This window comes from Prunus avium, chromosome 5, assembly GCF_965620075.1.
Source record: "Prunus avium chromosome 5, drPruAviu1.hap1.1, whole genome shotgun sequence".
NCBI lineage: Eukaryota > Viridiplantae > Streptophyta > Magnoliopsida > Rosales > Rosaceae > Prunus > Prunus avium.
In genome coordinates this window covers 30378865-30401576 of record NC_142288.1, presented here as the reverse complement: position 1 = coordinate 30401576, position 22712 = coordinate 30378865, and the positions used below count along the sequence as shown (strand labels likewise).

The following is a 22712-nucleotide window of genomic DNA, read 5'->3' as shown; positions in this document are numbered from 1 at the left end:
AGAAATATTTGGGTTGGCTTGGGTTTTATGGAGGAACAATGTACAGTTTGGGGGAGAAACTTTCTCCGGCGTCACTCTCTCTCATCTAGATATGAGGAATATGTTTTTTTTTTTCTACAAATTTTATTATGTATTGGGGAATTTTCGAAAATTTAGAAATAGTGTGTTTGAGAGAGATTGTGTTGGGTTCGGGTTCTGTCTAGGAGTGCGGTTTGGGGGAGAAAACTTTCCGGCGTCACTCTCTCTCCATATTGAGCCATTCCATTATCACTTTTTCATCTTTAATTTAAATATATTAGGAAAAAAAGGGGGAGAAATCAATAGGTGATGAAGGAGTGACTGAAGAGAGAGAGTAATGGAGTTGCATAATTTTTACAAATTGAGAAACATGAATGGAGGAGAGGGATGGATGCAGAGAGAGAAGAGGAAGAAAATGGGTGTATAAATTAAAAATAATACAAAAAATATCATTTTATCCTTGCATTTAATAGAAAAGATATTAAAAAAATTGAAGTCATGATCATTTATCCTAACAAAAGTGAAGTTAAAGGACCACAAGAACGATTTTAAAAATTAAAGGACCAAAATGTGAATCGGGTCAAAATTCAAGGACCATGAGACCTAAAAACCCAAAACTAAAAGGTGCATTGCTCTTTGCTCCCATTTTGTTTTCTTTTCTGATTCACATCATTCATTAATGTTGAAGGATTATCACTTATTTTTCTTCTTAAAATATTAAAAATCCTTTTCTTAATACCCCGGTTGTTATTTGGATAGTAGCAAGCAAGCAACAGTTGTTATTTGTTTGGGGCTTCTTTTCTTTACTAAAAAGCCCCTAAGTAGTTGATGATTTATGAAAGCCCAATTTCAAAATAAGCCGGGAATAGCTACAATAGTGCCCACTGCACTGCCTTATGTGGAAATGAAGCCCATCGCTGAACCTCAAGCAAGCATCCAGTATCCAAGTTGAAAAGTTCTAATGTCCCAAGTTCAAGGGGTAATTAAGGGGTAATTAATGGTCAATGTAACTCGTATCCGTGATTCTTGCTCAAGTTATCTGTATCTACTCTCCATATCGTGCATGTATGCCTCGCTTGCATCATAATTAATTAAGCAGGATATTAGCTAGGAATGGGTGATGGCCAACATGATGATAAAACCAGTTTAATCTTTGTCCATAGATTCATTTACATGCATATCTCATATATAGATCAAGTGCAATGTAACATTCACCAATTTCAGATTATTCTTTTTAATTATTATTATTACAATTTACAAGCTCTGCTGCTGCATGCGTAAGTTTGTTGCTTTAAGTAATACTTCAACGTCACGTCATGCCTAGAAAAGAAGAAGAAAGAGATGTAGGTAGCATTTAAAAATAATGTCTCACCAAACCAAAACACAGTTTAGATATATTAATCTAGTTAAAATGTCTAAAGCACATGTTTAAATACCTTAGATCTCCACTGATCAATGATTGTTAATTTTTAATCAGGTCAATTAATTAAAAGTTTGTCGGGTTCATGAACTTGTAACATTTTATTATTACCACATTATGTGCGAGCGAGCTCGGGACATGAAAGCCAGAAATGTTCTTATATAAATGCATTTTCTTGTCCAATTTCTTTCTGATTCTGATGGCAGTCATTCTCATTTAGTCGGTTATAATAAATACTATAGTATGTATATATATAGGTTTTTAAGGTAAATATGGAGTCAAACGATGGCCATTAAGCACCCATATGATAAATATATATATATAATATATCTATATATATGCATCATGCATGGCAGGAATTGCAGCCTTAAGCTAGCCCCAGGCAGTGGTGTAGCCATATATATGCCAGCTTGTACAGTGCTGCAACAGTGACTTCACACTGAGTGAGTGGTGTGGATAAAAGGAAACAAGGCAGTGCTACCAGCAAAAGCCAAAAAGGCCAAAAGCCAAAAGCCAAAAGCCAAAAGCCATAAGCGAAAGCTGCTCACAGCCCGAGCCTCGTCCTCAGTCACACCATTATAATTTATATATATATATATATATATATATATATATATCTTACCCGTCAAAGTCAATGCTCTGTATGATCACAAGGGTCATTAAATCCCCTACCATATCATAAAGTATGGGCTGAAGAATTTAAAAGATTTTGCGCATCTCTATTTATTGTCTATTAGTTTTGAATTGGATGCTTAAATTCCAACGCGTGTATAGCTAATTATTAGCATAGCACATATATTATGTACTAGTGCGTGACAGATTATTCCTTGTGTGACAGCAAGAATTGATGGGTTTAGACATGGTTTGCTTGGCTGCATATGGACTGGAGAATTAACAGAGACGGGCATGGCGATCATTTGCTTGTGGGTGTACCAATACTGTTGGAGGACAGGATGCCCTGCTGTGACTGAATAGAATATTTATTTATGCATGTAATTTTGATGTTGTTAATAGAACATAATAATTAGATAGAAGAAGAAAACAAAAGTATATGGCTACTGATTGCAATGTTGTCGTACATGGGAAGTGACATAGATTTCCTTTACCAATTAATGCTAAACTACAAAATACTAGTCTTTTGTTATAACCCTACTTTACTTTCCCAACGTGAATTATTGGATTAAACCCATTACCACTTCTGCTTCACCACAGGGCCCGCTACGGCCTCAACCCTCCTCCCTCCTCTCTCCTCTCTCCTCTCTCCTCTGAAACTGAACCATTCACTCCTCCATCGCTGTTGTAATTATTTTGTAATATTGCTTGCTACTAGGACACTTTTGCCCATTCATCTTCCTCCAAACTACAAGATACAACCACGGGTGAATATCCATCCCTCCACCTCCCAACTCATGAGTTGTTGGACAACTTTGTAGAGAAACTCTCATGCAACGGGAATAACACTTTCTGTTATTTCCAATTAATAATGTAATAACACATAAAATAACTTGTGTTATTGGCCGAAAATAGCAAAACCCTCGTTATAAGTTTTTTTGGACGACCTTGACTTAGCCTTTTATTTTATTAAGCTTCTTGCGTTCATGAACCCAATATCCTTTTTATCACCCTTGCTTTTCCTAGATTTACGAATATGCCATGGCATGTCTCATTTTCTCATCCTCAATACTGCTACTCTTTCAGTAATATATATATATATATACACGTGGTTGAGTTGTGTCCAAATGCCACCGCAAAGTCCCCCATACAGATAGATCATGGGTCACCTCACCTGGTTCATTTTTTCATTTTTTTTTCATTTAGATAGATATCCATATATAGAAAGGTACAAAAGTATAGTTGGTCACAATTACGGCTAGCTAACATGGGCACTAGTGTAAATAATCGAACCATACAGTACCAATTTGAAAACCTCTCTGCCCATTTTTATACACTGCAATTGTAATCTCAAAGACAGAGAGAGAAATTATAGAGAGAAAAAGAGAGAGAAAAAAAGAAAAAAGGGAGATGGAAGGAGATCATCATGATCAGAACACAAATGAAGTATACAGAGAGTGCTTGAGGAACCATGCAGCGAGCCTTGGTAGCTACGCCACAGACGGCTGCGGAGAGTTCACACTCGACGACGCATCCCCAGGCGGCCTACAATGCGCCGCCTGCGGATGCCACCGCAACTTCCACCGCAGAGTCACCTATGCAGCCACGTCATCACAAGCTGCAGGAGGCAGCGGCAGATCATCAGGTCATCATCATCATCATAATCGTGTGATCATGAGCAGCAGCAGCCGAGGCCGAGATCCGGGCGACAACACTATAGCAACACAAGATCAACTCATGGATTACAATGCTGGCGGTGGTGGGTCCCCGGACAGTGGAGACAGGATGAGCGGGAAGAAGCGGTTCAGGACAAAGTTCACAGCGGAGCAGAAGGAGAAGATGCTGGCGTTTGCAGAGAAGCTGGGGTGGAAGCTGCAGAGGAAGGATCTAGAAGATGAGATTGAGAGGTTCTGCAGGAGTATAGGGGTAAGCAGACAGGTATTCAAAGTGTGGATGCATAATCACAAGAACCTTTCCTCTTCTTCTACATCTGCATCTACTGGCAATGCCTCTTCTCTCACTACCCAGTAGTACTACAAGCTGTCTCTCTCTCTCTCTCTCTCTCTCTCTCTCTCTCTCTCTCTCTCTCTCTTTTTCTCTCTCTTGGCTATGCCTAGGCCTTTTCTATGGGTCTACTACTACTCATTATATCAGATAGACTAATTAATTAACTGTTTTCTATGGTCTTCATTTTTCGCTTAAGCTATATATAATTAATCATTGCCTTCCTTTTTTTCTTTGTAGTTCTGTATATATGCTGCATGTTAATTGGTTCTTCTATATCAAGTTGAAATTAATCATCTCACAGATCTATATATATATATATATATATATATAGTAATTACTGATGAGATAGTTTCCATTTGGTTAATCATTTCCAAATTATCCAGTGGAAATACTGATGATGAGTTAATTTTAATGAAAACTTAAAAGACCTCCTTCCTTAGATATATATATATATATATATTCTGCGTGGCGTGGCCCGCCCTCTCCCCCTTTTAGCTAGCTTCAAGGCTTTAGAAAAAGTTACATGAATATCTTGTCCTATCAAATTAAACATCTCTTCAACTTGTTCATGATTCATACCCCTTTTCAAAAATCAGTTATCAGAATCACAAATAAAATACAAATAAAAGAACCACGCGACATCTCAAATCAGAATATCGGTTCAATTTTTTTTGTTAATTAAATTTGATGCATGACATGAGAGAGAATCCATTTTATTGTAATAGTTAGTTGGCACCGGCAGCATAATCATTTCCAATTTTTTGTTTTGTATGTACGCGGAACAAGAAAAAGTTTTGCCGACAAACATACCTTACCTCTCTCACCTCTCCCTTGCTATAGTTGTTACCAATCGTGAAGACATGCATTATCCAACCTCATGTCTAGTCCAAATCAAATTCATCTTTGCTGGCATGGCTTGTCTGTCCACCCTTGCAATATTCTGTCCTCTAGTGACGAATTGCATTCTTCATAGTCCTTCAAAAAGAGTGATTATGCTTAATTAATTCCTTCAATCTATTGCTATAGTGCTATTGCTTGAGGAGAAGCATTGGATCATACGCAATTTTCTATGATTTAATTTCTTCATCTACCTATATCCTTCTATCCATATAGTCACAAAAGAGAGAGAGAGAGAGAGAAAAAGCAGCTCTGAGATGATCTCAATACATCAAATTTCCATTGCTTTTGTAAATGTTCTTCGCCATCCCATAAAACCTTATATCGCAATAGCTAACAATAGACAATTGAGTGGGCTCACAACTAGCGCATAATTAACTTGTTTGTCACCAATACCCTCGGCAGGAGCAGGATCCGTTCTTGAAATGATGAAAGCGACTTGACTTTCTCAATTTGATTTCGTGCTCAACAACCTTGGATATGTAGGTAATCGCACTGCGGCAATCTCCACAGACACGGATGGTTCGCCGTCGATGACATCTCTTTCTCCCTCGGTTCAGTTGTTGAATGGGCCTCTGGCTCAGGAGACAAGTTTTGGATCGTTATCCTCAAAAGAAAGAAAATACAAAAAGTAAAATATGAGGTTGTGTTGTGTTTGCTGCGCCCAGCTTACATATTATTTCTAGGCCTATACTAAAAAGTCGGCCCAAACTGAAAATTCCCGTTTGATAATCATTTCAATTTTTTAGTTTTCATTTTTTGTGCTAAAGTATAGAGAAAAATGAGACTGAAAATGGAAGTAAATATAAGATTGAGAGAAGATGAGACAGTATGATGGAATGGAAGCAAAGAGTAATAAAAGTGAAAACAATTTCAAATAGATTTCAGGTTTTAGCTTTTGTTTTCACTTTTATTCCTCCTTCATCGCATCCTCCCCTCTCATCTTCCCTCTCAATCCCATCTTCACTCTCATTCTCACTTCAATTTTCCCTCTACGCTCTAGCACAAAAAGTGAAAATTAAAAACTAAAATTGAAATGGTTATCAAACGGCCCGTAAATATTGACCGCCTTAGCCTTATGTTTTCTTCTGCATGGCTTTGTACAGGCCATTTGTCTGAAGCCTTGCAGATTTGGGCCGAGTAACCCTTTCTGACTGGGCCCTTCTGTTGGGCCTTCTTTGCTCTGTTTTACCATTGGGCATTTATTGGCTTATTATACAAACAATTCAGAGAGGGAATAAGAAAGAAATATTAAGAAATTCCCCAAAGAAAAGAGAAATCCACATAAATAAGCATAACATTTTAAAACTCAGGAGCAGCAAAGCTAAATTCTACCCAACATCATAAAAGAGAATTCCACCTTGTTAACACAGGTCCAAATTACTAATTCTATAATAATCCGCGCATGTTTAATTAATACCCCACCCCTACCCTGTTTAAAATCCAAAAACTACATTCACTTGTTAAGCATCATTCTCACAAACTCCTCATAGTTCACCTGCCCATCGCCATCTTCATCTGCTTCACGAATCATTTCATCCACTTCTTCATCTGTCAGTTTCTCCCCAAGATTTGCCATTACATGTCGAAGCTGCATGGTTTCAAATATGCAAAAAGGTCGGTTTGCAGTATAAGTTTCCACTACACCCAATCTTAATTACATCATCCAAAAAATAGCTAATTACGATCTTTACCTCAGCAGCAGAAATAAAGCCATTCTGGTCCTTATCAAAGACCTTGAAAGCTTCTTTGAGTTCCTCCTCAGAATCAGTATCCTGTGGAAGTTTTAGTTCAACAAACTTCGCGAGTAAATACATCTAAACTATTCCAATCACATATCCAGACCACGGGCAGAACAGTAAAACAAAATTTGCAGAGGCCCCAATAAACAAAGGAAGGAAAGGTTCAACGGAAACATATCGATACTGTGTCTTCAATTCTATAATTATCAATAGGTCCTATTATTACAAACTGCACAGTCAAGACTCGAGAGATATTACCCCGATGATTGCCCAAAGATTTAAAAAACCTAGTGTTGCTACCATGGCAATGCATTAGTTATAATTATAAGTGACACTAGCAAACATTGTAATTAGCTTTCCGTAAAGATCAAACTAAAACAGAGCAATTACATTTAAATGAAAGATTTATCAGAGTCCACAAGAACCCCATTTTCATGTGATTCACCAAAGTTGAGTTGAACCAAGCATGAAGCACGCTAGATTACCAGCCTGAGAATTATAGGGGGGAAAGCAAGATGACACTATGATGGATACATAATGTAGATACCTTCATCTTCCTTGCCATCAAATTCAGAAACTCGGAGAAATCAATTGTGCCATTCTGGTCAGCATCAACTTCGTTGATCATGTCCTGCAATTCAGCCTCAGTGGGATTTTGTCCCAGAGATCTCATCACAGTCCCCAACTCTTTGGTAGTGATGCAACCTATGTGCAAACAAACATGAATTATAAGTAAGTCTCTTTGTGCAAAACTTATGTGGTCTTCTGCCTGACAAATCAGAAGTAGCAGCAGAGTGAACAAGACAGAACCCATAATATGTTTATCACACAGAGACATCAACATTTCCAGAACTCATCTCAAGCACATGCGGCCCAATGGATGAAAAGGATATGTTGTACGCTGACAACTTAAACCTATGCATTACCAACCCCAGTTTTATGCTATGAATGTAGAACTGATAGCCTAGTAGCAAAAGAGGTTAGAAATAAATCGTGGGTTTTACAAGACAAGAGGGCCAAGTCCATAAAGAATATTCTACAATGTAAAACAGAAAACCACAAAAGAATTTTAGGTCCAGAGATTGGGGTAATTCAAAAACTTGATTCATGAACTTCTCTTCTAACTACTTTTTTTCTTCTTTTTTTTCGTATCCCTTGGAATTTAGTTGTATAGAGCATTTCTTATCGCATATGCAATGAAATCCAATACCAAGTCAAGTGGATATTGATTTAAAATTTTCTCTCCTATTCTCCCGATAAAATAAAAATATATCCTATTCTTCAGTTCAGTAAATATTCTTCAAATGTTTTAGGGACCTAATGAACCTAAAAAATCAACGTTAAAGGAAACAAAGAAGCAAGAAGAACTAAATAATGGTCACGAAGAGCAATCCTTTACTTGATTTTGCTAGAGGAAGAAGACAGTATCAAATTCATAATTCATAACCAACAAAAGTAAATAAACCCAAGAAATCAAGACATGAAATATAATAATGGGTAGAAATACCATCGCCATCTTTGTCAAAGAGGCAAAAAGCTTCCTTGAACTCGGCGATCTGCTCCTCGGTTAGCTGCTCAGCCATTTGGTCTCTGTTCTGATTTTGGCGAAATGTGGAGTTTGGATTTAGTTGACCGATGAAAACTTATGGCCCTTTGCCTATACTAATAAGGACAAACACTGAGATTCAAGTCTCTTTAGAATAAATCAATTTAAACTGGATCCTTGTTACTGCTAGTTTTTTTTTAAAAGTTTTTTTGGTGTCAATACTAGTTGTTGTTAGAATCTAATCTAACGGTTGAGATTCAACCATTGTGTTCTCTGCTATTTTCGTATAGCCAGGCAGCCTGCCATGTGAGGCGCTTCGCTTGTATTACGTACCTGCACGGATATCCAGGGGCCCACTAATTCCGTGTCCATGTCTGGCCTGCTTCTCCTTTTTTCTTACGGTGAAAGTTGACGAAGTGTAAGATACTTATCATAAGGTCATTTCTTTCTCCTGGGTACAAGCAAGCGACGCGTCTTTCGTTCTTTGACACGCTATCGATGCATTAATTAATTAAGGCCAAAAGTCACTTTTGGTCATTGTAGTTTGGCACTTTAATCACTTTTGATCATGTAGTTTTAATTCCGTCAATTTTGTCATTGTAGTTTCGTATTTATAGCAATTAGAGGACATGTTTGTATTCTTGTCAATTTTTTTAACGATGCAAGGGGTAATTTCGTCAACCCAAAACCTTTGAACGTAAAAACTTGTCTAAAATTCTCCCTATTTCATATTAGGACTCGAAATTCAATCACTAATCCCAATTTTTGAAGAACCCTAAACCCAAATGACCAATTTCAAGCCCTAATATGAAATTAGGGAGTTTCAGATGAGCTTTTTTGCTCAAGAATTTTGGATTGACGAAATTGCCCCTTGCACCGTCAAAGAAATTGACAGGAATTGTTACAAATACGAAACTATATGGTCAAAATTGACGGAATTGAAACTACAAAATAAAAAATGATTGAAAGACCAAACTACAAGGACCAAAAGTGACTTTTAGCCATTAATTTAAATTTAACTAACGCTAATTCCTTTGTTTTGTCATCCATTTTTCTCTTTTCTTTTCTTTTTACAAATGTTAATTAAATAAAATTGATACACGTGCCTTATTCTCTATCATTTATAAACGTTATATTTCCTGATTGATATTTGAGCCAGCTACATCAAGTCTGACCGAGTATAAGGGTTGAGATGAAAAATTAATGCAAAAGGAAAACATATAGTATGAGTGACAATAACAATTTTATTTGAAAATAAATAAAGCTTGATACAACTTCAAACCAAGCCAAAGGGCGGGTTGCTTTATAAATTTGCGTAAGCATGGTTCACGAGAAATCATTAAAAAATAAAAAACAAGTTGAGCGTTTGAAACAAATGGCTGCTTACAAATGAACGTACAACCACATGCGCGCTTAGATCGATATTGATGCACATTATTCTGATTCTGAATGCTATCAAATATCAATATTTGAAATTTACATATTTCTAAACAGATATCAAGGCAGACATGGTATCATTATCATATGGATGAAACTCGCTCTCTCAGCATTACGCACAAAATGCATAAGCGGAAAGCCCAAATTGTTAGTGGTGCAAAAATATGAACAAAAATTAGTTGGCTGTCTGTATGTATGCATGTATGTATCTGCAGTTAAAAATGGCAGAAATGCAACAACAGCTCTAACGCATTGCTCTATGAAGGTGTCTGGTATTTGTACTTGACAGCTAAGGCTGCTGCTCTGTACCACGATGCTGCCGCCATTGCACCTGGGTCTGGGACCGAGGCAAGTATCTCCCCAGATATATAACTTGATCGGCCAGCCTGCATAGAACACGATATCAGATTCCCATTTACAAGGAGGATGACTTCACTGGAGCAAACTGTAATTGGGATTCTAAAGGAAAATTTACAAAAAGAGAATCAGCTTATATGCCACCTGTGCCTGCATGTGCTTCGTTGACTCAGCTCCTTCCAGTGCTGCTTCAGATGAGAGAAGAAAAGCAGTCGCAGGATCATCACCAGCCTTTAACCTCTGTTTTTCAAAACAGATATAAGTACCAAATTATGAGGCCACGACAACAAAGAAGAAGAAGAAAATGATAATTATTGATGACCTCCTGAAGAACTGCTGATGCTGGAATAAGGGCATCTAACAATGTCCGGTAACCAGCACTAGCCCCACCATATTTACTGACAGCAGCAATGGAAGCTTCAAGCGCTTCAGCCCCTGAATCAAGAGAATGTTAAGTCAAGGTGAAAGAGTCTAAAAATTATCCCATTATGAGGAGAATTGTCTCACAATTTTTTGATGTGACAACTCCTTGGGTGCTTGCTTTCAACTGTGCATAGGCTGCCTTGCAAAATATGGTATATCTGTATCAAGAATATAGATGTAAAGATGCATGTCTGGGTAAATGCAGCTAAAAAACATTACTGAAAAAATTTCTGTCAAAATTTATTGAAACAGGGGAAGCTGAATACAGGATCCCGCTTGTGCCGCCCATAACTCTTCTGACAGATGATCCAATTTCATTCACTGTTTCGGTTGCATCATTCAGGGGATAACTGCAATACGGCAATACAGACACGACCATGAATAAAAGATTAGTTTGGAATGATAATCACTGGGTATGAACAATTAATTCTCTATATTGCTGATAAAACTGTTCAGAAACCTGACAGCAACAAAACAGCATTTGCAATACCATATTTTCATTATTTTCTTTTTTTGGCTAGGAAAATAAGGGAAATGACACAGGATTGAACCCAGGCATGCAACTTTCCACACTGCCCTATCATGTTTTCTCTAATAACAGGCACGCTACTCCAACAATGCATTATGAAGACAACATCAAAAGTCAGTCATGTGCATATTCTTCTTCTAGTAAAACATAACAAGATTTGTCCACCAATCCCCCCTGGAACCAAAAATAAAAAAATGAAAAAGAAAAGGAAACTGAAAATCAAACCTACTTTTGCATGTCTTCCAAAACTGCTGCCGCACCTCTATACATCTGCAACAGAAAGCATAATTATTTATTTTTTGTCAGAGAAAGCATAAGATTTAGCATGTGACAATTCTTTGATTTGGAAGACAAAAAAGATCAAGGACAGGCACAAGATTTAGCATGCAACATATTATGATTCAAGAAGTAAATGAAAGAAATGATCAAGGTGGGGACTTACGGTTGACCCACAGTCACCATCACCTACTTTGCTATCCCATTCATTCAAATTGTCCCTAAGTTTTTTCACAGCATGTGCAGCTGCTTCAATAGCCACCTCAAGAATCTGGCCTTGTGCATTCAGTTGTGCTGGCCGACCTAATGACTAATTGAAAGCAAAGAGTCAAACATTTTTAGTAGACGCAAAAAACACATCCAATGATTAACTATTGGCCATCCATGATTCTCCACAGAGTGCACTCCGGACAGTTTTGAAGCTCAACTCAAACTAGAAATAGTTTAGTGCAAAACACAAACAAGTGCACCCAATTATGCCATTTTTATGTTGTTGAAAAAGACACCCAATTATGCTATGAAACTACTATTCTACCATAACCTGTTCAACAATTTTGGACACCAACACTAATGTCAACGAACAATATATACTTGTAAAAACAGAAAACAAAGTTATTCACCCACCAGACAACTTACAGAAATGTCAAAGTGTAGACAGACGAAGACGTGTTCTAAGAACACGGTTGTACATACCTATTTGTTCAAACAAAGGTACAAACATACCTCATCACTCTTTGTTGAGCGAGATGGAGGCAACGGAACAGGAATCTTTGCAGGTGGGTGATTGCCTGCAAGCAAGGACAAACACTTAGTTCAACATACCCAATTTTGACTTATTTTTAATGTTTAATAAGTATATATGGTAATAATGAAGTGTAGTATGTATTTTTATACAATAGAAATATAACTTATTCATGACACCAATGCCACTAGACCTTCATGAAAGCAAATACTATTTACAAAGTAAAATAAACATGTAGATAAGAAACATTCAAACACCATAATCAGATACCATCAACACCAACAGGCCAATGTGGAGCCTTTGTTGCAGCATCCAGACGTTGCAAAATAGCTTGATCAGCCTTCATGATAGAAATCGAAAAACCTGAAGAAACAGTGTCAAGAATGTGTAAATTTTTAATACAACTAACACTCTCAGGATGTGCCAGAGAACAAACCTGCCATATCAAGAGAAGTCATAAATGACCCAGTATATACTCTATCAACAGCCAATCCATGTTCCAGCTGCAACTTAGGAACTGCTTTACCGGATGCAATCATCAGTTCCATTACAGGAGTTGCACCTAACCTGCCATAAAAGAAAAGAAAAACAAAAGTAACATAATAAGAGTTCTGCCTGGACTGACATTGGAATTTAATTGGAAAATAACAAACAGAGTAAGAAAATTGATAAGGAAGAAAGAAAGTTAAGAAACTTCAACATTTGCCTTTCCTCATAAATTTACAACGCTAGCTTTAAATGACGTTGTAAAAAAAAAAAAACAACTCTGAAGCAAATATATAGCATGAAAGACATTTTGTACACAACATTTTTCCTCTTTCAACTTTAGATATAAATATTAGTAAGGGATCATGTCACCGAATCTAGAGTTAAAAAGCCAAAACAGTCATCTTTACTGGTATCTATAAGGGATTAGTTTCCCATAAAACAAGAACAGTAACTCTGAGAGAGAGAGAGAGAGAGAGAGAGAGAGAGAGAGAGAGAGAGAGAGAGGAACATATTGATCTGAATTCGGGATAGTTCCTCTCGAGATGCCAAATTGTTTTTTTTTTCTTTCCATTTCCATTGACATGCAAACCTCTGGAAGGAGAAAATGGAAAGTTAAATCCACTCAACTGAGTATGCTTATTTTCTCTCAGATCATCAGATTCTTGTTCTATCAATTATGATGCACCTTGCATCAGTAATGTTTTAAGTCCCATATAATTAAATTCTCATATAATCCAAAAATTAAAACACCCAACGTACCCGTTGACCATAAGCACAACTCTACTACCTCGAGTAATTGGAACATAGTTAGTTTCCTGCAAAGAATATAAATTGGATCTTTTAGAAAGTTAGAACTTGATTCAGCGGGTTGTAGGAAAAATATATAGATACAAAATAGTTCATCCTATGCATTGTGAATGCGCTTTGTTCATAATAAGAAAACTGCACTCTAGAATTGGAATGAAGTGTTGAATCAATTCTATACATTCCCATTTTTCTTATGTATATCCTACTCAACTACCTAAGAATCTATTGACTATCTTCACAAGACAATATTCTTACCATACATTTAACTGGACTCTAACTTACTTGAGGTGTGAAATATATATTAAATGTCCATTCTTATTACGTAAAGAAAATATATTTGACATAAGCACTGATTAAAAAGTATGGGGGTATACTGGCGACAAAATCTGCTTAAAAACATGAGAAACTATCACATCCACGGGTTGAAGGTCAGCTACAGCAGCACCAGGTTCTCCATGCTGTAAAAGTAATCCAGTTTTAGTCAGCTTGACAAAGTATTTAAGAAGTAAATAGAAGTGCCAGTCCATATGAACAGTATGCTGGTAAATCATAGCCAGATACAAATCCCATAGGGTTAAAAACAATCAATTCAGGATATGGTTTGACAAATTTGAGCAAATATAATGAATTCCAACGTACGGTATGCAAACCAGAAACAGACTGATGTTTTAACATGATTAGAAAACAAGCACATAACTTTTGGATTTATGGACCAGGTTACTCGCCGAGAATAACTTACAATTCCAAGACCAAGTTCCATCTTTCCTGGACCCACACGGTCCGGTGTAACCCGACCAGGCAATGTGCAAACAGATAATGCAACACCCATTGTTCCAACCATTTCAGATGCACGCCTTGCTTCTGTGGCAACATCAGCAAGTGAAAGGCCAGCGGCAGCAGCAGCTCCAGAAATCTGCTCACAAAGGGGTCACAGATTTGAAGATTAACAATTGATACTACAAACCAGAGTTTTAATTAGGATGTGAAGACATGGGTGAAAAGGTTTCCAACCCTTCAGGAACATAACACCCTATTTCTAACATCCTTCACAATAAGCTTTCAAGCATACATGAAATGACAGATAACACAAAGAATGGTTGAATAAAATAGTTTAAATAAACCACATTACAAATGGAAACAGTTGAGAGAGAGAGAGAGAGAGAGAGCCTTATGAATAAGAATGGTCCCGGCCAAACCCCTTCGACCAGCTATGCCTCGAGGTGGGGGTAATGCACAATCATCTCCAACAATTACAGTCTGCAACATTAAAGGGCAGTCCCTTTGTTTATACCCTCTGGTGCTTGCTAAAGGAAAGAATTCACAAAATAAAGCATACCTCTACTTTATAACCTTCTGATTTTGCTTGCTCTGCAGCTAAACCAAAATTTAAACGGTCCCCAGTATAATTCTGTCAACAACCAAACAGCAACAACATACATCAAAAAAACCAAAAGCCGCATTTCCAAATTTGGCCCTGCTTGTCACCATAAATATTTATGAATCCGAGAAGAAATTCCAGAATTTTATACGGATGAAGATGCAATTTTCCACCAATTTCTATTAATATTTATTGTTTTAAATTTCTATCAATAATGGGTTTTCAGAATGCTCCAACCACATGCCATTGCTGTCATTTAACATCCCAACCGGACATAGAATACCCTCACAAAGCAAATTTTAACACAAAGTAAAAATTATACCTTGACAATCAGAAGGCAACCCATAGGACCAGTTACAGCTCGGATGCCCTAAAGTTCAATCATATTAGATCAGAGTCACCTAAGGTAACAATCATACATAGATCGATAAGGTGTAGTTTCCTTCCAATTAAAAGAAATAAATTGCAGGAGACCATACTGCTAGAACTGAATCAACCGGTGGTGAGGCAAAAACATCCCCACATATAGCTGCTGTCAGCATCCCTTCCCCCACAAATCCAGCATGTGCAGGCTCATGCCCACTTCCACCACCTGTATCATCAAATTATTAAGAAAATCCTCTCTGTCACACACATTTTAAAATTTCATTTTCATTCTTACATTGAAAAGATTTTAATTGCAGAGACTCAAACAAACCTGATATAACAGCAACTTTGTCATATGTACCACCGGAGACATCAGCACGCAACACAACCTTCACCTGTAATCCCCATTTAGGAAATGACACAATTATATTAGTTATTTGCATACCTAAGGCTATGGCATTGAGGGATAAACACAAGGCGGAGGTAAAATAAAGAAAGGAACAAAGCAACAGGATAAAAGACCTGAGGGAAACCATCTAAGTACTGCAGCCCAGGATATGTTTCAACAAGACCCTCGATGAACTCAGTCACCACATCTGCAACCATGGATACAAAAAATTCAGAAGTCTCTTAGTGAAAATTAAGCAAAAGTTAAGCTTCATTTCTCTTGTTACTACAACTGACCCCCACCTAAAGTGCACAGAAGTATCGTGACCCCTAAATTTCATTATCTTCACATTTCCTCTCATTTTACTCGGCAACATACTCGAAAAATCAAACACGAAGTTGAGGGATAATCACGAGGAAGGGCAAAAAAAAAATCGGAGTAGAAAATGCCAGAGTGAGGAAGGCGAATTGCGTACCATTGGGGTCGTTGATGAGCTTCTTGGCGTGAAAAGCCATGGCGATGATAGGCAATTAAACCCTAGCCAACAGTGGTTTGCATGAGCCAGAGAGAGAGAGAGAGAGAGAGTAGATGGTATTGGTGGAGTCGGGCTCTGTGTCTGTATATATATGTGTGTGAAAAGTCTCTCTCACCTGCGGTAGAGGGAGCTTTTGCTTGAGAAAAGAGTGGGTGTGCGAGTTGATGGTTGCTTGTCTGAGCAAGAAATTTCCTCGCTCCGTTTTTATCATTTTATCCTTCCTTTTTCTCGCAAATTCCCTTTCTACCACTCAAGCTTTTGTTTGTTTTGCCCTTTCCCTAATTATCTAATTAAGGACGGTAATTGGCAGATATGTTTGCAAAAAAAATAAAAACCTTAGTAGAAGGCTCTGCCTACATTTAAAAAAACAATTTATTTATTAATTAAATATAGCCTACATGTTTGCAAATTCACGCCATGGAGAGGGACCATATGAAGAAGCTCTGCAAAAAGAAGTGAACTTTTGAAGAAACATAAAAGCTTTTACATTATCATGGGCAGGGAACTGAAACATCCTTCTCCACGCATCCTATACAAATGAACTTTTCCTAGGGTTTCCATTCCCTTCCCAGCAGCAGCACATTTGGTTTGGAAAATGTCCCTAATAACTCTCTGGCTGCTTGTCAAAGTATTCAACTTTAATTATCACCAAAATAACAAAGTAAATTATTTTTAAATTATAAAAATACAACTCATAAAGATGGTCCTTCCGATTATCATAGAAGAAAAGGAATGCCATTATAACGGAGAGAGAGAGAGAGTGTGTGTGAATAGTGATTCTTTGAGCAACAATGGAATCCAAGGGGCTTTCACGCAATAACAGAGAAAACAAGGCTAAGCCGAAGCGCAAAGAGGTAAATCACATGTCTTTCCTGTAATCTGAAACAATTCCAACTCTTATTGGTGCAATTTAATTTTGGATTTTTAGATAATTGAGAAGAGGAAGGCTATGGATGCACTGATAAAAGTAGCTTCTGCCGAAAAGGACTATCTTTCTGCTTTCCCTGCCTTTCGCCATTACCAAATAAGCGGTACCTCACTCTCATATTATCTATGCTACCTTTCCACAATTCGTTTGAAGATTTTGTTTATTTGCAGTACTATTTCAATTTCTCTTGGAAACCCACTCTGGACTGTGAGCTCATTCGAGCAGGAAAAGAGGCAAATTGTAGGAATTTAAAACGGAACCCTGCTGCCATTTCTTGTTTTTTCTCTTTCATTTTTTGGTAGCAGCTCCATTACGGGTTCGTCCATTTTTGTATGCAAGTGTTGAGCTTGTGCTACTTTATAAGTGTAGATGGCTAGAAATTATTCTTGGGGATATTGCAGTTTTCTTGCTTGGTTTTGCAAGTTAGAATACCTCAAAGTTTTTTGTGGAAGATGAAATTTCATGTAAGCTCATTGGATGTTAGGCCTATCTGCGTTCTTGGAATCAGGAAGGGGGGACAAGCTCTCCTCTCCTGTTAAGCAATTCATTCAAAATCTCCTCAAGGTATTTGAAGTTGTCTGACATTTTTTCTGAACTCCACCAAATTATGCGGATGTTCTCATTTGCTTTCTTTGTTCTTTTGGGAAAACTCATTCAAGTTTTGAGAAATCATCAGGCCAATATGGAGGGGCCGTATGGATCTGAGTGGCCTGCGGAAGAGAAGGTGAAGCGCAGGGAGATGGTTGCACCAGAAGCACATTATGTATTTGTACGTAACACTTCAAATGCAAGTTCAGGTGAATTCTTAACAACGTCTGAATGTGAAAAGACCTCAGCTAGTTGTGTAGAAGAGAGGGGCCCCATAGTTGGGTTTGTACATTTTCGCTTTGTCATAGAGGAAGAATTGCCTGTTCTTTATGTGTATGAATTGCAGCTCGAGCCTCGCGTACAAGGGAAAGGTCTGGGGAAGTTCCTAATGCAACTAATTGAGCTAATTGCTTGCAAGGTGCTGACTCTGCTGTTCCCTCTCCCATTTTACACTTATATTTTATAGACATCTCAATGAAATGAAATGCTAGATGGAAGAGAAATGTCTGAGGACTTCCTCAGGTTTTGCATTTTTAAAACTGGAATCTTATCTTTTTCTGCCCTCAGTTTGATTGTCTTAATATTTTTGTTAACCAACTTATCAACATTCTATGTTAATTGTTCTTCCTGGCATCGAGACAATAAATCTTGCATTTTCCATTTTCTTTGTAGAACCACATGGGTGCTGTCGTTCTAACTGTTCAAAAAGCAAACTCCGCAGCTATGAATTTCTATTTATGTAAGATGAGGTAAAAAAAAATGCTTGTATATACCGCATCTAATTATTGATGAAAATTATACAGAGTTTTTCATCCATGTTGTGTCAGATTTTCAGTTTTCTAGAGTGATGCAGCTTGTAGGTTCAATGGAAAATATTTACTTGGTTACTATGGAAACAATGATTATCCCCTTTCTGCTCACTCACACATCACTGGAATTTAACATTAACCCACTCAAGAAGGGATCAAAGGACGAAATTCGTTCTTCGCCTTTATAGTTACCTGGTTTTGCATTTTGAAAGTCCAGTACTGCTTAAGTATTCTTCTGCCGTGCAGTCTTAAATCATATCGGTTGTTTAATATTAAGAGCTTGGTGAAGTCTGTTACCAATCATTTGTGGAGCAACCTAGGAAGAATGTTCTTTAAGTTGCATATCATGGTGCTTTATTCAACAGATTTATACTAAAGTATCACCAGTGCTTAATTGTTTTATTAGATTTCTTGATTTTTTTTTCTTTTATACATTATATTGCCCGTGCATCCAATGATCAGATTTCTTTTTCTTTCACCAGATATGTTACATCGACTATATCACCATCAAGAGTTGATCCATTGGTGAGGGATTGTTAACAAAGCACCTACAATGTGTGAATTACACAGAAGACCTACACCTTTTCTTCAATGTTTTAACACGTTTATTATTTATGCAGATAGGAATTGAGAAGAGTTATGAAATTCTTTGCAAAACATTTAGTAATGAGGCTAAAGCTATCTTGGAGGTATAATCCTGCTTTTGTTAGAAATGCAGTAATATATAACAGAAATCAAAGATAAAATATTACTGTTTTAAATATCTTTAGTAAGCTGGTTTATTTTGGACAAATTTCATGACTGTCATTTAAGGAAGTTGGCATGTGAAAGTGGGCTATCAAAAACACAAGAGTTCAATCATTTATAGAAATTTGCAATTGATAACAAAGTGGCTTAATTGTCTACTTATGTGTCACAAGCATTTTCAAAGATATTTAGCATCCTGTTTTAAGAGTATCTAAAGGTTTTGTACTTTGTTGCGCATATGCATACATTCATTTGTCTTATTTTCCTTTTATTTTATGATTCTGAATATCAGGAACCACTTGAGCTGGTTCACTCGGTTTAACAAGATGGTAAACTGGGCGCTCTTCAGTAATTATGTGCTGTCATAAAAAGGCAGAGCTATTGAGGTACTGGATGATATAGTTACAGGAGAATGCATTACTTACAATGTTTTAGCTGCAGCACTACGTGCAGTATTATTACTCTTGAACTCACAGAATCACTAGCATACATTTTTTTTTGGCTCAGCTGTACAAAATCAGCAGCAAATAGTACTATGTAAAAAGAAACTACTTTCTTTGGTAGATATTATTTTGGATCTTCTTGTAAGCATAGTAATTGCAGTTTATGCTCAATAATGGAAGTTTGATCTCCATTTACTTGAATATTTGTCATTGAAACATTCTTCAAAATGGTTTGGCAAGCAAATAATTCTGTCTGACAGAAAGCTTTGAAATCCTGTAGGATCTCTTAAGACCTTAATTTCTGCCATAAAAATCGCCCGGACAGGTCTATGGTCCGACAACTTCAATTCGCCTCTGTCATATTGGTTTTGCTTTAGTCCCTTCCCGAACCATATGATTCGATCACACCTACAAAACCATCAGTCAGTGCATCGTGTGCTGCTTGTTTCTGGGATAAGATTTGTAGCAGTCCTTATCAATTTCAAGCAGTTCAGGATGCTTACCATGCTGGAGCACGCCTTTTATTGTGTTTTCTCTTCTCATCGCAGCCAAAGTAAAGTTCCGAATTCTTGTAATATTTGTAGCTAGGGGCGAAGTTTATTACTCCTTCATGCCAACCTTCGAATACATGTCCTTCCATGAGCTCCACCTTTAGCTTTAAAAGATAGTGATGGAGATTAAACATTTTAAAAAAAAACATGGTAATGTTTTTCTTTTTACACGTTGATCATAGCAGCTAGTTTCACAGTGACAGAATCTCTTTACACGTTCGGATATTGTAAAGTACCTGATCATATTCCAACAAAAGGTTCCACTTTTGCTTCTCTACAAGATACTGCGTTGTGGCGTCAGGCAAGTAGATTCTATAGTTCAAGTCTCCAAGCCAGATCACCCTACTGCTTAGGCATATATTATTTAGTGACTTAATTAGTTATGATATTACTCCAAATATATATATTCCACAATCAAAAAGCGTTCTCAAACAAGAAGTTCACGAACAAGGGTATCAACATCTCTTAAAACTTATGACCAAAAAAAAACCTCTCTTAAAACTTAGAAAAAGATTGGAACTACTTTTTGTATCGACTCTTTTCTGTCGAACAGACCAAGGTTTGAAAAAATAAATTGAGGAAGAGCAGAAAACAGCAATCAAGAAGCAAAACTTGTATATACATACTCGTGATCAAGAATTTTAGTGGTGAAATTAGGGAAGGGCCCGGGAGGAAAGGTTGTGCGAGATAAAATCTCAGCTGCGTTTGCGTTTCTGCTTCGTTGATCACCTTCTTTTCCTCCGGAAGCAAGATGACTACACACAAAACAAAAGCTTGTTTCATGCAGCCAAAATCTAACTGACACCGAACCCTGCATGTATGTACGTGTGTATCAAAAAGTCATCATTATAACATAAACTAAATTAAATTATGAAAATAAAAATAAATGAAGTGAGCTAATTCATTCTAAATTCCATATTCCAATATTCAATGGATATTATATACCTTGTTCCCTAGGCAACCCATGAAACCACAGCCAACACATGAGACACTGAGCTGTCTAATGTATTGGCAGAGGTCACTCCTAACCCAAACAGATAAGAATATTCCGATCATTTGCTTACTAATGATGCATCGGAAGTCTTGTGTAATATTATTCTTAGGGTCAGGGTCATTAAGAGCTGCCCTAATCAATGAATTCCATTTCTCGCAAATCTTGCGGTTGTCAGATCTTACAACAATATTTGCTGCATTCAGTGGCACAATTTCTTGAAACCTGAGATTGAGTAATTAATTCGTTCAGAATGATCAGATTCATACGGCTATATCTATCTATCTATATGAATCAAACTTGAACACTTGCATGTTGTTGCAGACATGCACCATTAAAACTAACAATATTTAACTAGAGATATATCATATATATAGAGGGAATGATTTAATTACCCAAGAACGTAGATATTAGCAGGAGGGTTAATATGATTGGGTCTAAGCCACTCTTGTATGTCCAAAACCTCGGGAGGTGAAACACCTCCAACATTCCAGGAACCGGCGAAGATCCTGCATCCATCCAACCATTGATAAACAATTATATAACATCATCATATTACACTACGTACAAACATAACTTTCAATTCAAAATATATATAATAAGTGAGAAACTAGCTAGGTAGCTTAAGTGAGCTTGTGTTCAATGGGTTGGGGCATACTGATGATATATATTTTGAGGAGCAGTGGAATTTTTCTTGGAGATATTGATATTATCACTTGGTCGACTTTCCATCATGGTCTCCATCTCCATGAAATCTGGATTAATATCCGCGATGAAATTGTTGCTCCCCATTAATCTACACCAAATGAACTTGAATCATAATGAACACACATGTATTCATTTTACTATATCTTAATATAATCAGTTCATTAGAAAGATAGCCATTATTAACTTGAGAGAGAGAGAGAGAGAGAGAGAGTTTTTCTTACTTGCTTTGCTTGCATGGGGATGGTTCTGTATGAATTAAATAGCATAGCAAAGCTTAGCTAGGATGAAGAATTCCATTACACGACTGATTCTGAGTAGTGGAAAGGGAATGTGACCCGCAAACCCTCCCGTGAAAAGAAAAACAAAAGTGTAAAAAGATCCCATTTGGCAATTTTGGCTGGACGGAAACATAATAATAAGGGGTGAGTGACGAAGGTGATGATGCAAGTCAGACACAATAGTTTAATGGGGATTAATTCATTTATGGGAGGTACAGGATTAACTAATTAATTGAGTTTACTCTCTCAATGAGCCAAAATAACAAGAGAAAAAAAATACCCAAAAATTCCTAAAACATGTGTTCACTCTTTGTCTCATATTTATATGCACATGGCATGGGTGCTCAATTTTTAATTCATTTTTTCTGGGTGTCTCTGTTTGTTTGTTGATGGTTGGGCCTGATACTAGAGCAATTTATTATTAATACATATATTTATATATGGACTTCTCGTAACCATATATATATATATATATACATATATAATTCAATAAGTATTTAAGTTAAGAATTGGTTATACATTTCTAATCTCAGTCATTGGATTACATCTAAGAAACTACTAACGTATTTAATGAATACAATCCAACGGCTAAGATTAAAAGTATATATGTAACCAATTCTTAACATAAAATACTTATTTGAAAATCTCCCTATATTATATATGCATTGTCTAATTGTTGGTTATTTACTTTGAATATGAA

At 36.9% G+C, this 22712-nt stretch overlaps 5 protein-coding genes across 10 annotated transcripts; 2 read left to right on the top strand and 3 right to left on the bottom strand.

Moving 5' to 3' along the window:
• The first annotated feature begins 3333 nt into the window (after window positions 1-3333).
• Window positions 3334-4279, top strand: LOC110746604 (zinc-finger homeodomain protein 11-like). Its single transcript, XM_021946837.2, has one exon. It carries the CDS (start codon window positions 3461-3463, stop codon window positions 4079-4081), a length of 621 nt encoding a protein of 206 aa, XP_021802529.1. The 5' UTR covers window positions 3334-3460; the 3' UTR covers window positions 4082-4279.
• Window positions 4280-6192: 1913 nt separating this feature from the next.
• Window positions 6193-8397, bottom strand: LOC110746587 (calmodulin). Its single transcript, XM_021946819.2, has 4 exons — window positions 8204-8397; window positions 7244-7401; window positions 6649-6729; window positions 6193-6545 (listed from the first exon to the last, which is right to left on the bottom strand). The coding sequence occupies exons 1-4, from the start codon at window positions 8277-8279 to the stop codon at window positions 6411-6413; spliced, it is 450 nt and encodes a 149-aa protein (XP_021802511.1). The 5' UTR covers window positions 8280-8397; the 3' UTR covers window positions 6193-6410.
• A 1071-nt stretch (window positions 8398-9468) lies between these two features.
• LOC110746575 (putative 3,4-dihydroxy-2-butanone kinase) lies at window positions 9469-16157 on the bottom strand. 4 transcript variants are annotated; one of them, XM_021946801.2, is made up of 20 exons: window positions 15910-16156; window positions 15569-15642; window positions 15378-15441; window positions 15160-15272; window positions 15003-15050; window positions 14639-14710; window positions 14470-14559; window positions 14042-14215; window positions 13677-13760; window positions 13255-13310; window positions 12443-12573; window positions 12277-12369; window positions 11988-12052; window positions 11431-11574; window positions 11218-11258; window positions 10726-10809; window positions 10544-10617; window positions 10359-10471; window positions 10181-10276; window positions 9469-10065 (listed from the first exon to the last, which is right to left on the bottom strand). In XM_021946801.2, exons 1-20 carry the CDS (start codon window positions 15947-15949, stop codon window positions 9937-9939), a joined length of 1785 nt encoding a protein of 594 aa, XP_021802493.2. In that variant the 5' UTR covers window positions 15950-16156; the 3' UTR covers window positions 9469-9936. The 4 variants fall into 4 exon arrangements, with proteins under 4 accessions (XP_021802493.2, XP_088109311.1, XP_088109310.1 ...); XM_088253185.1 differs by lacking the exon at window positions 15910-16156 and adding an exon at window positions 15737-15852; XM_088253184.1 differs by lacking the exon at window positions 11431-11574 and having other exon boundaries at window positions 15910-16157.
• A 246-nt stretch (window positions 16158-16403) lies between these two features.
• On the top strand, window positions 16404-19685 carry LOC110746559 (uncharacterized). 2 transcript variants are annotated; one of them, XM_021946793.2, is made up of 9 exons: window positions 16404-16823; window positions 16898-17000; window positions 17382-17461; window positions 17574-17666; window positions 17832-17903; window positions 18158-18234; window positions 18777-18819; window positions 18915-18983; window positions 19334-19685. In XM_021946793.2, the coding sequence occupies exons 1-9, from the start codon at window positions 16761-16763 to the stop codon at window positions 19361-19363; spliced, it is 630 nt and encodes a 209-aa protein (XP_021802485.2). In that variant the 5' UTR covers window positions 16404-16760; the 3' UTR covers window positions 19364-19685. The 2 variants fall into 2 exon arrangements, with proteins under 2 accessions (XP_021802485.2, XP_021802479.2); XM_021946787.2 differs by having other exon boundaries at window positions 16409-16823; window positions 17574-17903.
• Window positions 19471-22220, bottom strand: LOC110746203 (type IV inositol polyphosphate 5-phosphatase 9-like). 2 transcript variants are annotated; one of them, XM_088253186.1, is made up of 8 exons: window positions 21956-22220; window positions 21685-21836; window positions 21422-21535; window positions 20981-21251; window positions 20662-20846; window positions 20272-20380; window positions 19988-20139; window positions 19471-19892 (listed from the first exon to the last, which is right to left on the bottom strand). In XM_088253186.1, exons 1-8 carry the CDS (start codon window positions 21998-22000, stop codon window positions 19652-19654), a joined length of 1269 nt encoding a protein of 422 aa, XP_088109312.1. In that variant the 5' UTR covers window positions 22001-22220; the 3' UTR covers window positions 19471-19651. The 2 variants fall into 2 exon arrangements, with proteins under 2 accessions (XP_088109312.1, XP_021802108.1); XM_021946416.2 differs by having other exon boundaries at window positions 21685-21822; window positions 21956-22198.
• Window positions 22221-22712: the final 492 nt, after the last annotated feature.

Bases quoted from the DNA above. Each gene is read 5' to 3' on its own strand.
- LOC110746559 (XM_021946787.2), top strand. From the start codon at position 16,761: ATGGAATCCAAGGGGCTTTCACGCAATAACAGAGAAAACAAGGCTAAG. The intron at 17,001-17,381 runs GTACCTCACTCT...ATTGGATGTTAG, and splicing joins TCGCCATTACCAAATAAGCG to GCCTATCTGCGTTCTTGGAA. The intron at 18,984-19,333 runs GTATAATCCTGC...TCTGAATATCAG, and splicing joins AGGCTAAAGCTATCTTGGAG to GAACCACTTGAGCTGGTTCA.
- LOC110746203 (XM_088253186.1), bottom strand. From the start codon at position 22,000: ATGCTATTTAATTCATACAGAACCATCCCCATGCAAGCAAAGCAA. The intron at 20,847-20,980 runs GTATATAATATC...ACATACATGCAG, and splicing joins TGGGTTGCCTAGGGAACAAG to GGTTCGGTGTCAGTTAGATT. The intron at 20,140-20,271 runs GTACTTTACAAT...TATCTTTTAAAG, and splicing joins TTTTGTTGGAATATGATCAG to CTAAAGGTGGAGCTCATGGA.
- LOC110746587 (XM_021946819.2), bottom strand. From the start codon at position 8,279: ATGGCTGAGCAGCTAACCGAGGAGCAGATCGCCGAGTTCAAGGAAGCT. The intron at 7,402-8,203 runs GTATTTCTACCC...GTTTGCACATAG, and splicing joins CTTTGACAAAGATGGCGATG to GTTGCATCACTACCAAAGAG. The intron at 6,730-7,243 runs GTATCTACATTA...AAACTTCCACAG, and splicing joins TGATGGCAAGGAAGATGAAG to GATACTGATTCTGAGGAGGA.
- LOC110746575 (XM_021946801.2), bottom strand. From the start codon at position 15,949: ATGGCTTTTCACGCCAAGAAGCTCATCAACGACCCCAATG. The intron at 10,618-10,725 runs GTATTCAGCTTC...TTCTTGATACAG, and splicing joins GGCGGCACAAGCGGGATCCT to ATATACCATATTTTGCAAGG. The intron at 10,066-10,180 runs GTGGCATATAAG...TGTTCTATGCAG, and splicing joins CGAAGCACATGCAGGCACAG to GCTGGCCGATCAAGTTATAT.
- LOC110746604 (XM_021946837.2), top strand. From the start codon at position 3,461: ATGGAAGGAGATCATCATGATCAGAACACAAATGAAGTATACAGAGAG.